General features: G+C 42.3%; 2 protein-coding genes across 2 annotated transcripts in view; both read right to left on the bottom strand.

Annotated features, from left to right (window-relative positions):
* Positions 1-15,365, bottom strand: part of LOC141055828 (uncharacterized) — a 143,695-nt gene that overhangs the window by 67,389 nt on the left and 60,941 nt on the right. The window contains exons 7-8 of the mRNA XM_073552546.1: positions 8,731-9,786; positions 7,173-7,292 (exon numbers count right to left, since the gene is read on the bottom strand). Coding sequence (XP_073408647.1) covers positions 7,173-7,292; positions 8,731-9,786 — 1,176 coding nt within the window. The remainder of the gene's footprint in view (positions 1-7,172; positions 7,293-8,730; positions 9,787-15,365) is intronic.
* On the bottom strand, positions 244-2,083 carry LOC141055817 (uncharacterized). The gene is made up of 2 exons (XM_073552531.1): positions 1,753-2,083; positions 244-1,642 (listed from the first exon to the last, which is right to left on the bottom strand). The coding sequence occupies exon 2, from the start codon at positions 1,405-1,407 to the stop codon at positions 268-270; it is 1,140 nt and encodes a 379-aa protein (XP_073408632.1). The 5' UTR covers positions 1,408-1,642; positions 1,753-2,083; the 3' UTR covers positions 244-267.

Below are 15,365 nucleotides of genomic sequence, written 5' to 3'. Positions count from 1 at the left end.
AACAAACTGGTGAAACTTTTTAAGAAAGAAACTTATTTTTTAGACAAGTTTCAACTTTTTGTTTTTCATGAAACCAGATCCAAGTTGGTAAAACTCGAGTTATTACACTAGGCCTTGGTATGACTATACTAGTCCGTGTTATTTCACATATGACTATACTAGGCCTTGGGTTGGTTTTTAACATGTATTTACCCATCAGTGTGTGTGAGCGGCACAAACAACATTAATGAAACTTTGTAATGGTGAACCACAAATGTAAATTTATTTTTAATCACAAAAATAAACCGAAAAATTTTTTTTCCGGCGTTTGGGGGCAGATGGTTTCAATTTGGGGGTGTGCAGGGAATATGAAACACTTGCAGTTGAAGACGGTGTTTGAGGGGAAGGGGCAACAAAACTTGTGGGGGAAGGTAGTCCAGTTAAGGGAATTAAACTAGGAACACTTGGAGGAGAGGAAATCTGTTCAGGTACATTTGTTGTAATGGCATGTCGCCGTAGGCTTGTGTGCCTGGACCGACTTTGGCCCAATGCCCGCCTTGATTGATTTCGCCTTGAACTTGGGGCAAATATTGAGTGTAGGTCCCCCGTCTGCTGGGGTGGCTGCTGCTGCTGCTGAGGTGGCTGCTGCTGCTGAGGTGGCTGCTGCTGCTGCTGAGGTGGCTGCTGCTGCTGAGGTGGCTGCTGCTGCTGCTGAGGTGGCTGCTGCTGAGGTGGCTGCTGCTGAGGTGGCTGCTGCTGCTGCTGAGGTGGCTGCTGCTGCTGCTCTTGGTTGGCAGTGCTCGTCCTTGCAGGAGGACTGGTGGCGGCAGTGATGGTCCAGGTTTGCGGAGTGGTGGTGGCAGGGCTACTACATGTTGTTGTAGCGGCAGGGCTGTTCCATGTTTGCCTAGTGGTGGCTGAGCTCCACGCATGCATGGGAGTGGCAGTGGTGCTCCAGACAGGAGCAGCGCTTGCCATGGTGGTGTCGGTGAAGTGACCAGCTGCACTCAGACTTGTGGTGGTGTAACGGTGGGTGTCCTGGCTTTGAATAGAGGTGTCCGTGCAGTGGTATGCAGCACAAGTCGGTAGTGAGGTGAAGCGAGTCAATGGTGGCACAGGTGGAAATGACACCACTGACTGCTGACCGTACCGATTATGCTGCATAGCCTGCAAGAAAGCATTGTTGCAGGCCTGCAGCACATTCAGCTGTTGCTCAGGACTAAGGTGTTCCGCCATGCCCTTTTCAATCTTACAAAAAAAATGGTGTGCTGGTCTGTTGATGTCGGCCTCCAGACGGTCAAGGCGCTGTTCTACAGAATTGAAGCGGTGTTCAAAGTGGTTAAAACCACGTTCCATGAGTGCAAAACCGCTTTCAACTCTGTCGGACAGCGACTTGAGGCTGGAATTAAAGGCCTCGCTCAAATGCATAAACTCGGGCAAGACATTCCTGTCCAAGGCCCTCTGCCTCTGGCGGGTAGTGCCCGCATAACCAGTGGCAGAGACCTGGGACAGGGGAACACCTGATGGCCCAGCTTCCTGGTCACCAGCTGTGTGTGTGGCTGACCTGCAAGGTGCTTCATAGCTGTCGGATGGCTGGGACGGGTCAGAGGACGTCCGAGGAAGGACCGCTCCAGGGCCAGGTTGCAGGGTGCTGCTCCAGGTGCTGTGGAAGAAAGGAAAATCATTACTACCATGCCTTTACAAGAAGCATCAGCTGTGGATTAGAAAAACACAGATTAATAAAAATAAAAACCCAAAATGTATAATACTTACGATCTCGTGGCAAGGACCGGTCTTAGGAACTGCAACGCGTGATAGTGACAGTATCTAGTTCTGGTCCTTGACGCAGATCCACTGCGAACCTGGCCCTCAGCACGAACATCACTGTTGAAGCGGTCCTTGATCGAACGCCAACGTGTTCGGACTTTGTCCACTGTTGGGGAAAAAAAAAACAGTGCCGTCAAGGACAACAGTCACTGCGGCACAATATAGCAATACAATACTCAAAGCAGTCACTGTAGAGCCCGATGACACTGTTGGGTTTCCTGCTAGAATATACCTAGCACGAAACCCAACAGTGCCGTCAAGGACAACAGTCACTGCGGCACAATATAGCAATACAATACTCAAAGCAGTCACTGTAGAGCCCGATGACACTGTTGGGTTTCCTGCTAGAATATACCTAGCACGAAACCCAACAGTGCCGTCAAGGACAACAGTCACTGCGGCACAATATAGCAATACAATACTCAAAGCAGTCACTGTAGAGCCCGATGACACTGTTGGGTTTCCTGCTAGAATATACCTAGCACGAAACCCAACAGTGCCGTCAAGGACAACAGTCACTGCGGCACAATATAGCAATACAATACTCAAAGCAGTCACTGTAGAGCCCGATGACACTGTTGGGTTTCCTGCTAGAATATACCTAGCACGAAACCCAACAGTGCCGTCAAGGACAACAGTCACTGCGGCACAATACAGCGCAGGGAAATACTCACTAAATGCCTTTTTAGAGGATGCTGTGGCGCTGTCCCAGCCATCCATCAACGCTGCGGCCACCTCATTCCATAGCCGCCGGGTCACCACATTGTCCTTGTACAGCCGGTCACGGCTGTCCCACAACGGCGCACGCTCCTGGACCAATGCTGATGAGCTGCTCATTATCCAGGTAGACGTCTTCATCCCGTTGTGGAACCTAGACAAAACACATTCATTAGAATAATCAAAATTAAATTGAATAAAAAGTTACAAAAAAAAGAAACATAAAAAAGAGTAAAAATAGAAGATAAAAAATAAAGAACATTACAAATCATTTGATACATACATTCCGTATCACCACCGGGACTTGGCTTCACTGCTCCTGCTCTTCGCCCTCACTAGTCCCGTCCGCAGAAGATGATGATGATGATGTCTTAAAAAAGTTGAAAAAAACGTAAGAGATTTGGAGTAGCAGCAGATATACTTACCAGATGCACGAAAATAATCACCTCACGGTCTGCTTGCGCCAATTCCTGCCGCGATGGGGAATATTCGGATTCTGAAGACATACTGCATGTAAAAATAATAAAAATCATTAGTACATACATAATTTAAAAGGACAGGCATATAATGTAATATACTCACATTCTTGACGCTGATAGAAGATGGGTTCCTTGGTGACTGTCTGCTCTCCAATCTGTCAGTGTAGTAGTGGCAGAGTTTTGGCAGGCACCTCCTTTATATAGACTTTTTTTTTTTTTTACTTTAGAAGTTTATAACTAGTACAACAAGTGGACACCACCAAAAAAATGCAGCGCTAAAAAAACGCATACATGCGCATGCCAGTGCGTACAAACATTTTTTATTCATTTTGTCCCCGTCCGCTATTGAAATGGACCCGGTCAAGGTCCAGGCCATTTATGATTGGGTTCAGCCCACTTTCTTGAAGGCTCTCCAGAAATTTTGGGGTTTTGCTAATTTCTACCGTAAATTCAAAAGTAATTTTTCTGGTATTGTTAAACCCTTGGCTGAATTTGCTCTTAATAATAGGGCTAGTTCTGCCACTTTGATGTCTCCTCTTTCTGCAACTTTGGGTTTCATCTTCAGTTTTCTTCAGGGCAGGTGGAGGCTTCAGCCTGTCCAGGTGTTGATTCTGTGGTAGAGAGAATGCAGCAGATTTGGGATCAAGTAGTGGATAAGTTGTATCACTCTCAGGAGAAGGCCCAATGGTTTGCCAACCAGCATAGGACTATTGGCCCCCGGTTTAAAGTGGGTGACATGGTTTGGTTGTCCTCAAAAAATATTCCTATGAAAGTTGCTTTTCCAAGATTTAAGCCAAGGTTCATTGGACCTTATAAGATTTTGGAAATCCTTAATCACGTTTCTTTCCGTTTGGCTCTTCCAGGAACGTTCAAGATTCACAATGTCTCTCATCTTTGTTGAAAAGGTTTGTGGAGCCAGTAGTTCCCATGGCTGCACCCCCTGATCCTGTATTGGTTAAGGGTAATCTGGAGTATAAAGTAGAGAAGGTATTGGATTCTCGCCTGGCTAGACGGAGACTCCAGTACTTGGTCAAGTGGAAAGGTTATGGTCAGGAGGATAATGCCTGGGTGTTTGCTTCTGACATTCATGCCGAGATATTGGTTCGTACCTTTCACCAGGCCCATCCTGATCGGCCTGGTGGCTTGGGTGAGGGTTTGGTGACCCCTCCTCAAGGGGGGTACTGTTGTGAACACTTTTGACCTGGCTTCTGAGTTTGGGCTCCCTCTGGTGTTTAGCTGCTGGTAATGGAGCTGGTCTGGCTGACAGAAGTGAATCACCTGAGGATGAAGATTGGAGGTCAGGTGTTGCAGACTGGAGAGATTTAAGTGAGCAACCTTCCCTCAGTTGATGCCCGTGATTTGGTTTGCTTCCTGAGCATTTTGGAAGTCTGCTTGCCTCCTGCTCTGTCCTGCATCTTTCAGATAAGTTTTGTCTTCTTGAATCCATTTTGCATTTTGATTCATTTTGCTTTTCTCTGATTTTTGCTTTGCTGGTGTGAGTTCAGCCTGGTTCCCTGCTGGGACCTGTGCTGGACTGTTTCTTATGCCACGGCTTATGTCAGTCTTTTCTGTATATCTAATCCACTGTTAGATCAGTATCTTTGTTTTGTGTCCAGTTTACACCAGAGTTCTGATTTAGTGGGGGGAGTGTTGTGAATTCATTTTCTGGCCTACCTCTGGTTACTACTGAAGGTAGTGGAGCTGGTCATATTGACAGAGGGGTTGCGAGTTCTCTTTCTGGGCTCCCTCTGGTGGTTACTGGAGGTAATGGAGCTGATCTGATTAACAGAGGCTTGCCACCTAATAATGAGGAGGACGATTGGAGATCTGGGGTTTCATACTGGATTTAAGACAGCCGACTCCCTCTATCCCTGCTGGTGATTTTTTCCTGCCTCCTGAGGTCTTAGTTTCCAGCTCAGTCCCTGCATGCTCAACTAAGTGTTCTTTTGCTATTCTGTTCACATTTGATCTGGTTTTGTCTATTTCAGTTTTGTGTGAGTCAGCCAGCTCCAGCTGGGGCTGTGCTGAATCACCATCTATATGTTACTGCTTGTGCCAGTTTGTTTTAGTCCCTTATTAGATTGGCCTCTTTTTGCTCTGCTTTCAGAATATACCAGAGTGCTGATATAGTGGACGAAGTCGTGCAACTTCAGTATTTTTTTGCATCAGACGTGATGGGCTTTTTTGCAGGGTCTTTTTTGCGTGATTGCAGACAGTGTCTTTCCTTTCCTGTCCTGTCTAGTCAGTGTGGGCCCCATCGTTTGCTCAGTCTATTTTCCTACCTGCATATGTGTTTTCATCTTGTCTCACCGACAATATATGTTTGGGGGCTATCTATTCCTTTGGAGTCTGCTCTGGGGCAGTTTAGATTTCCCCTTTCTTGCTTTAGGCTTAGTTAGCTCTACGGCTGTGCCGAGACATCTAGGATCATCTTAGGCACGCTACACGGCTACAGCTAGTTGTGTGGATAGGATCAGGGGTCTGCAATCTGCTTAGTTACCAACCTCTCTGGTTTTCTGTGGCTTAGCTTGGCTTGCTCTCCTCCTCGGTGACCCAATCATAACAGGAGAGGTCGTGTGGCCTCAGCATTTTTGCATATCAGACAAGTTGGATTTTTCTTAGGGTTTTTTGCGTGATTGCAAACAGTATCCTTTCCTGTCCTGTTCTATCTAGACAGATATCTAGACATTTGCTTACTCTATTTTCTGCCTGTGTTTTGTGCCTCATCTTGTCTCACCGGCAATATATCTTCGTGGGCTATCTATTCCTTTGGAGCTCTACTCCGGGCAGTTTAGCTTTCTCATTTCTCTCTTTAGGCTTAGTTAATTCTTTGGCTGTGCCGAGGCGTCTAGGGCATCGTAGGTACGTCCCACGGCTAATTCTAGTTGTGTTGTCAGTTTAGGGGTCTGCAATCCGCTGAGCTACCAACCTCTCTGGTTATCTAGCCTATTCACCTGCTATCCTCCTCGGTTACCTAATTATAAGAGTTTATAATGATATGTAGCTATGTAGTATCTCTAAATAGTAACTGTAGACATCACTGATGAAAGGAGGGTGCATTCTTTTTTCACCTGCATGATGATGTCTACTTATGATTGTTAACCCCATTAACTGGAAGTACAAGTCCCCAGAGACAAATCTCTCGTAGCACCCAGTTGAACTATAACATAAATATTGGCCTAAACTTTACAAGCTAATATCTCTGCAATGGAGAGGAAAAATTAAAAAATAAAAGCCAAGTTTTAATCAGCTCTGCAGTCAACATTCCATGATGTGGCCAGTTAAAATGCCTAAACTGGTGAAAGTCCCTCTGAAAATCTTATAGAGCAACTCAAAGCTGGGTAATTATACTTGTTTCCTATGAAAGGATAATTTCAAAAATGGAAAAGTATCTTAACAAACGTGAGCTCCTTAATGTAATTCTGCCTTCAATACTTCTTTACAAGTCATACCAGCTCTCCCTCAACTACACAGGTCATACGCAATATCTTAACTCATACATCATACAAACTATAGATATAAAGAGATGGATATTAGTATTAGAAACAGTTACAAGTTCTAAAGGGGTGGTCTGACACCTCTCTCTTCTATGTAGTCTGGTATCAGGTGTGGGTAGATGCTGTTGTACTTGATTAGGACAGTTGAAGAGGGAACCATCCAGTTGGTCTCATCTGATTAATAAGACACCATAATTGTTAGATGTTTGTTGTCTGACGTTTACCTCAGCAACTGTCCTGATCATGCATACAAGAGAAGTGCTGGTCAACCTTTTTAAGATGCAGTTATATTATTCACAAAAAATTAAAGTATTCTATATACATGATGAAATATTTCGGATTGTTATATCCATTCTATTTGCTGATGGTTATTGGTCATTGCATACAGCATATATCCTAATCATTATCATTTAGTGATCTAAATTGCTTTCCCTTTTAGGCTTGTGACTTAACTTTTACTGTAAATTTTCTGGTACTCTTCATCAATAAAATAAATGTATAAATTATGAAGCTGCTACTTCCCTGTGTAATTTCTCTGGTGTGTAAGAAAATATATAATTTCTTTGTTAAACATTTTCCAATTCCCAATATGAAAATGGCTTCTCCTCTGTGTGTATTCATTGATTTATAAAAACAGTAGATTTACAAGAAGAACAATTCCCACATTATGGACATAAAAATGGCTTCTCCCCTGTGTGAATTCTCTGATGTACAGTAATACTTTCTTTCTTGGAAAAACATTTCCCACATTCCGAACAAGAAAAAGGCTTCTCTCCTGTGTGAATTTTCTTATGTGCAACAAGTTTTGATTTGTAAGTAAAATATTTTATATATATATATATATATATATATATATATGTGTGTGTATCAGCCACACGCACTCCACAAAGCAACCAATCACTAAGCATCTTTCATTTCATTAGAGCTGTTTAAAAGAAGCTGAGCTGTGATTGGTTGCTATGAGCAACAATTTTCCTTGTAGACAGTTGTGGTAACTGAGGCCTATTATTCTTATTTTTCTATGGTGTTACTGTCCTTCTGTAAAGCTGGAAATAACACAATTTATTACCGTGCCGACACAGATCACCCTCTGACGCAGACTGCAGGGGGAGCTCAGCATCACAAAGAATAGGATTAGATGCTCAGCAGACAGTATCACACAGGATAGGATTAGATACACGACTCAGCAGACAGTATCACACAGGATAGGATTAGATACATGGTTCAGCAATCAGTATCACACAGGATAGGATTAGATACACGACTCAGCAGACAGTATCACACAGGGTAGGATTAGATATACGACTCAGCAGACAGTATCACACAGGATATGATTCGATACAAGGTTCAGCAGTCAGTATCACACAGGATAGGATTAGATACACAGGTCAGCAGTCAGTATCACACAGGATAGGATTAGATACATGGCTGAGCAGACAATAACACAGGAGAGGATTCGATACACGGCTCAGCAGACAGTATCACACAGGAGAGGATTAGATACACGGCTCAGCAGTCAGTATCCCACAGGATAGGGTTAGATACACAGCTCAGCAAACAGTATCACACAGTACAGGATTAGATACACGACTCAGCAGACAGTATCACACAGGATAGGATTAGATACACAGTCCAGCAACAGGATGTGCCAAAGGAGAGAATGTTTTCATTCCAAGAATCCCACTCAGTCCATCTGATTTGCCTTTTGATTTTAAATGCCTCCAGTTTTCACTTCGACTGGCATTTGCAATGTACATTAACAATGCTCAGGGACAGTCCTTGAATGTAGTAGGGATCGATTTGCAATCTCCATGCTTTTCTCATGGTCAACTTTACGTGGCCTGTTCAAGAGTTGAAACTGCCAAAAATCTATTCATTGAAAGGAAAAGCCAAATATGTTGTTTATCAAAAGGTTATTGAATGACTTGACAATAAAATACTATCAATACTTAGGTAATCGTTTTTTTTTATTGCAATTTGTGTTGCAAATCTGTAGTTTTGAATATATGATGTGAAATGTTTTTATGTGCAATATAATCATTATAATTTGTTATAACTAACCACAGTTAGTTACTATGCCTGGGCAACGCCAGGCTCTTCGGCTCGTTCTTGACATAAAAATGGCTTCAACCCTGTGTGAATTCTCTGATGTACAGTAAGATTTGCTTTCTTGGTAAAATATTTCCCACATTATGAACATGAAAATGGCTCATCTTTGTGAGTCTTGCTATGTATAACAAGACTTGTTTTGTCAGTAAAACATTTTCCACATTCTTGACAAAAAAATGGCTTCTCCCCTGTGTGAATTCTCTGATGTACAGTAAGGTTTGCTTTCTGAGTAAAACATTTCCCACATTCTGAACAAGAAAAAGGCTTCTCCCCTGTGTGAATTTTCTTATGTGCAACAAGATTTGTTTTGGAGGTAAAACATTTTCCACATTCTGAACATGAAAATGGCTTCACCCCTGTGTGAGTACTTTTATGTTTAATGAGATCCCCTTTGCAAGTAAAAGATTTTCCACATTCTGCACATGAAAATGGCTTCTCCCCTGTGTGAATTCTTTCATGTACGGTAAGACTTGCTTTCTGGGTAAATCCTTTTCCACATTCTGGACATAAAAATGGCTTTTCCCCTGTATGAATTCTCTGATGTGCAACGAGATTTGTTTTCAAGGTAAAATATTTTCCACAGTCTAAACATGAAAATGGCTTCTCTGTGTGAGTGCTTTTATGCTTAACGAGATCCCCTTTGCAAGTAAAACATTTCCCACATTCTGGACATGAAAATGGCCTTTCCCCAGTGTGAGTTCTCTGATGTAAAGTAAAATTTGTTTTCCTGGTAAAACATTTCCCACATTGTGAACAAGAAAAAGGCTTCTCTCCTGTGTGAGTTTTGTTATGTGCAACGAGATTTGTTTTGGAGGCAAAACACTTCCCACATTCTGCACATGAAAATGGCTTTTCCCCAGTGTGAATTCTGTGATGTACAGTAAGATTTGCTTTCTTGGTAAAACATTTCCCACATTCTGAACATGAAAGTGTCTTCTTCTCCCGTTTATGAGCTTTTTGATGTTTAGCACCCCTTTTGTTGTTTTTATTTTGCTTATCAGTCTGTAATAAATCAGAAGATTGGACCTCTTGATAAGGAATAGATGATAGATTTTTGCTGTGAAGGGCTGGCGGTTTATCTGGAATAATGTGATGCTCTTCATATATATATGGTGTGATACCATAATCAGCTGCTTCAAAATCAGTAACTGTCAGATGTCCCTCTGACGCACAGTCATCTGCCAAGAAATAAAAACAATTTTTTCATAAATTCTACCTTTAGCAACAAATTAAAAACACATGAGACATGCACAAAAGTGAACAAGTCTGTAGGACAGTGTTCACACCACCCAAAGACTGAAACACAGAAAAAACACAGTACAACAAACGTGCAAAAATACTCTGTTGTAACAAATATATATAACAGTAAACAGCAAGTGCTGGTAAAAAGATGATAACAAAAACAGGGTATTTAGTTGATACGTTTTTTGCAAAAAATGTATACGAAGCCACTCCACCATGTCACGGTATACCCTTCTCGGAGCAGTCCTATCTAATGTATTTAAAACCTGATCATGTGAACAGTACCTATATGAGCAGGATTCAGAAAGGCGTAGCCTGATGTGGACATGCTGTGCAAGACGTCTTTTTATGTGCATGTCTCACAAGAGAGGGGCGGGAATCTCCCAAAGCTTGCATAAGCAAGAAACTAATAGATTAAAAACACATGAGACATGCACAAAAGTGAACAAGTCTGTAGGACAGTGTTCACACCACCCAAAGACTGAAATACAGAAAAAACACAGTACAACAAACGTGCAAAAATACTCTGTTGTAAAAAATATAAACTATATATATTTTTTACAACAGAGTATTTTTTCATGTTTGTTGTACTGTGTTTTTTCTGTGCTTTAGCAACAAATTGTATTAAAATTTAATTACTAGCTGACGAAGACTGGTACAATCTGTAGACTTCAATGTGAGGACTATTAGGTTATGATATTAAGCCAAGACGTTGCAGTTTTTAGTTCCTCTTCTAATGCTACCTTTTTATAGCTTTATGTTTCAATGTACTTGTCAATAAATTTTTGTAATGAAATGATCAGTGGAGAATCATAAAGTGACCTGTAAGTCAGTGCTATTATGTGGTGTCTGTCTCATACACTCCCTGACATCTACATGAATTATAGCACAGAACAAGGCAAAGGGGAGGAGCAGGATAGTCGTGTACATAGAAGCCATGACTTTAGAGCAGGTGTTAGGTTGGACTAGTACATGTATTTTTGTATGTATTTTCATTACAAAATTAAGGAGCAAAGAGAATTAAAAGAAGGACAAGTGAAACATTGACTTTTAAGAGCTATTTGGAAGGACTGAGACACCTGAAAATTAATTTGAAGCAGTGTCGTTATCCAGTCTCTGGTCCTAGGGGTTATTATCCAGCTGCAGCTACATAAAATGTATTTTATACTCCTTGCAGAAAAGTTTGGCCATTTCAGCCTCAAGATGAGTTCCTTTTTTTGTTCTAAGTACTGAATCTTATACAAAAATATCATATTAACCCCTTCACCCCTCACCCCTCCCCAAACCATTCCTCTAGTGAAGGCGGATCTAAGGACTTCCAGTGTCGTGGAATTACCACCTTAGATGCCTGAAGAAGGTGCCTCAGTAGCGATTTCTTGAAAGCATTTTTAGCCATGGGAAACAAATAGTAGAATTGCTTCCAGGCTTTTAGAGATTGATTCCCCCGTCATTTCTTTAATCACTTTAACAACACCTTACCAGAGCTCGCCAAGGCCAGGCACGCTCACCATATATGCAACATTGAACCCACCAGTACAAGTTGGATACTCCTGGGAACCATTTATGCAAGACCGAAGGAACACAATACCATCTAGATACTATTTTATAACTAGTTTCCTGAGCTTTAGTGGCTGTACTTATTAGATTTATGAGAGAGATGGAAACATTTATACCATTGTTCTCTTGTAAAGGTTTGATGCAATTTTGCAACTTTTAATTTGTATGCCCTTAAACCAGATAGTTATATCACACAGAATACCGCATATACTCGAGTGTAAGCCAACCCTATTATAAGCCGAGGCACATAATTTTGCCACAAAAAATGGGTAAACTTATTGACTCGAGTATAAGCCAGGAATGCATTGTTCCCTCATACCTATCCTGGTATGCATGGCTCCCCCATCCCTGTCCTTGTATGCATGGCTCCCCGGTCACTCTCCTTGTATGCATGGCTCCTTATCCCCTATCCTTGTATGCATGGTTCCTTATCCCCTACCCTTCTATGCATGGTTCCTATTTAAAAAAAAAATCCTACTTACCTTACCTGCGCGCCCTCACAGCATCTCATTTCGGCGCCGATAGTTCTTCCTGTTGAGCGATCGTGTGGCCCCACTCATTAAGGTAATGAATATTCACTCCACTCCTATGGGAGCGGGGAGGCCTGAATATGCATTAACTTAATTAGTGTGGCCACGTGATCACTCGGCCGGAAATGCTACTGTTGTCGAAACGAACGAGATGCAGCGAGGGCACGCAGGAAGGCGAGCAGGATGTGTGCTGGAAGCCGGCGGCTGCAGCTGTCACTGTGCGCTGTAAGAGAAATGAATATTCATTTTTATTTAGCAGTGGTACAGGCTTTAGCCACAGCCGCCGGCTCATGCCCTTGTGACCCGCTGCTCTCCTCCCCTGCTGGCTCCAGCCCTTGTGACCCACTGTTCCACCGCTCCCCCTCCACTCCTTTCTGGGACAACTGACTCGTGTATAAGCCGAGGGGGGGGCGCGTTTTTAACATAAAAAAATTTGCTGAAAAATTCGGCTATACACAGTAGTTAATAGACAACATTTACCACAAAACTACTTTACATCAGCACAATTTTTTAAACATATTTTTTTCGTTAGGAAATTAAAAAAGAGTTTAAAATTTGATCAGCAATTTCTCAACTTGCCAACAAAATTTACAAAACCAATTTTTGTAAATACCACATCACATTTAAAGTTACTTTGAGGGGCCAATATGACAGAAAATACCCAAAAGTGACACCATTTTAAAACTGCACCCCTCAAGGTGCTGAAAACCACATTCAAGAAGTTTATTATCACTTTAAGGGCTTCCCAGGAATTAAAGCAATGTGGAAGGAAAAAATAAAAATTTACCTTTTTCCCTAAAAGATGTTGATTTAGCCCCAAAGTTTGCATTTTAACAAGGATAACAGGAGAAAATGGACATTACAATTCGTTGTGCAACTTCTCCTGAGTGCGCTGATACATATGTGGTAGAAAACTATTGTTTGGGTGCACGGCAGGGCTTGGCAGGGAAAGAGGACAAAATTGGCTGGAATAGATAACGGACACCATGTGCAGAGCTACTAATGTGCCAAAACAGTGGAAAGCCCCAAAAATGATCCCTATTTTGGAAACTACACGCCTCAAGGAACTTATCTAGAGATGTGATGAGCACCTTGAACCCACAGGTGCTTTACAGAATTTTATAATGTTGAGGCAAGAAAATGAAAATATACATTATTCTGTCAAATGTTGGTTTTGCCCAAATTTTTCATTTTTTCAAGGGTAGAAGAGGAAAAAGGACTGTTGTGCAATTTCTGCTGAGTTCACCGATACCTTATACCACTAATGTTTGGTCACATGGCAGGGCTTGAAATGGGATGAATGCCAACTGAATTCTGGAGGTTAATCTTGGCTGGAATAGATTGTGGACGCCATGTTATATTATATTTGAAGAGTCCCTGACATGCCAAAACAGCAGAACCCCCCCAAAAGTAACCCAATGTGGAAACTAAACCTCTTGAGGAATTCATCTTGGGGTGCAGTGAGCATTTTTAACCTTCAATTGATTCACAGAATTGTATAACATTATGTTGAGTAAATGAAAAATTAAAATTCTTTCCATTAAAATTTGGTTTGCCCCCAATTTTTTTAATTTTCAACAGGGATAGTAGGAGAAAATGAACAGTATAATTTGTTGCACAATTTCCCCTCAGTACGCCAATACCCCATAAGTGGTACAATGCTCAGAAGAGAAGAAGCACCGTATTGGAGTTCAGATTTTACGTGAATGGCTTGACGGTGCTATGTCACATTGGCAAAGCTGCGGAGGTGCCAGAACAGCAGAAACCCCCCCCCCATAAGTGACCCAATTTTACAAACTACATTTCACGGTTCCACCCCTTAGTGTGTCTGGTATGCAGTTACTGATAGCTCTGCCTTTTAATCTACTAAAGGGACGTACTGAGCTGTTAGTGTGTCGATTAACAGCTCTGCCATCCAATCTGAGACTATGAGGTGTTGGCTGTCTTCAGGTGTTCATTATCCCAGGTGATTGCCAGGCTCCATACCCGAGCTGTTACTCCCAGACATCTGCCATACGTACATTTAGCTACTGTGTGTTTTGTCTCTCTGTGCCTTACGTTTGGTTTGTAGATCTTTTGTTGTCTGACCTTGGACTTTGTTCTGACCTTCGTCTATATAACCCGTTCTGATCTGATCCACTCTCCTCCTGGTATTCTGACCTTGGAACATTACCTGACTATGCCTTTGTAACATCCATCTGTTTAGGACGTACCTTCCTGGCTTTTGACCTTTGATCTCTTGACCACTCTACCTCATGGCTAGTCCGTTAGTAGTGACTAGTGTCACATCATGTCTGGCCAATATATTTTTCTTTTTCACCAGTATGGAGCCTGTTCACACGCTCTGTGACCAGATGGCGAAATTGACGCAGATGACTTAGGATCTGGCTAAGAAATGCCAGAGTCTGGAGTCATCACAGTTCACTAACCTCTGATGTACAGCTTGTCGCTCCCAAACTTGTAATGGCCCTCCCTGATAAATTTTAGGGAAAGACCAATTTCGGTTATTCAGGGAGAGCTGTAGGTTATTTTTTACTCTGCACCCCCGGTCATCAGGGAGGAGTTCCAGCGGGTGGGAATAATCATTTCCCTACTGCGAGGTGGTCCTCAGACCTGGGATTTTTCCTTGTCACTACAAGCACCAGAACGGTTTTCTATTGACGCCTTTTCTGACAGCATAGGACAAACCCAACTGAATTCAGGTCACTGAGGCTTAGGATCATGTGTTTGACAGTGTAATGCTCTTGGAATTTTATGTAATTTTCTTCTTGGTGACTTTGAGTAAATCTACCTAGATGAACGGCTATTTCCTTGATTTATCCAATATTTTATTGCTGTTTGTTCAGTTTAATTGAATGTTGAAATTGTCTCTAACTATCTCAGTCAGAGAAACAGACAGAAAGAGACATTATATACAAAATGCACTTTATACAGATAGTGTTTGACTGTAATGCTGGTGATTCACACAGTATATAAGCGCCATACTGTACACTGCTCTGCTCCTCCCAGTATCAGACCATCTCGCTGAGCTGCATCGTACAAACACTTTCAGCACCTCTACACCCTTCTGAGGCTGGAAAGTCTCCTCCCAGCTATTGTGAGGTGCGGTCAGACTCTACAGGAATTTAAAATGACTGTATCCTGCAGAGTTTTGCTTCCGTGGCCTATTCCCTGCCAGCAGTGGATATATTAGGCAGCCCCTCCCTCCACACCTTGGCTGAGGTAAGGTTGTAGTTACAGTTTGTCTCCAGTTACCTGTCTAGGTGCATTATTGTTTTGTGTCTCCTGTTATTGCCCCGGTTTGTTTGCTTGCTCTGTCTGATCTCTCTGTTCTGGAAGCGGGCTTCGTACATTGAACTTGTACTGCCCGCCCTGACCTCAGACTTTCTGACCACGCTCTCTGTGCTTTATTTTGTGCCTTTGACCCA

This window comes from Dendrobates tinctorius, unplaced genomic scaffold, assembly GCF_039654945.1.
Source record: "Dendrobates tinctorius isolate UK_male_01 unplaced genomic scaffold, ASM3965494v1 ptg000192l, whole genome shotgun sequence".
Taxonomy (NCBI): Eukaryota; Metazoa; Chordata; class Amphibia; order Anura; family Dendrobatidae; genus Dendrobates; species Dendrobates tinctorius.
The sequence above is the reverse complement of the archived record's forward strand: the minus strand, read 5'-3'. Positions and strand labels throughout refer to the sequence as shown.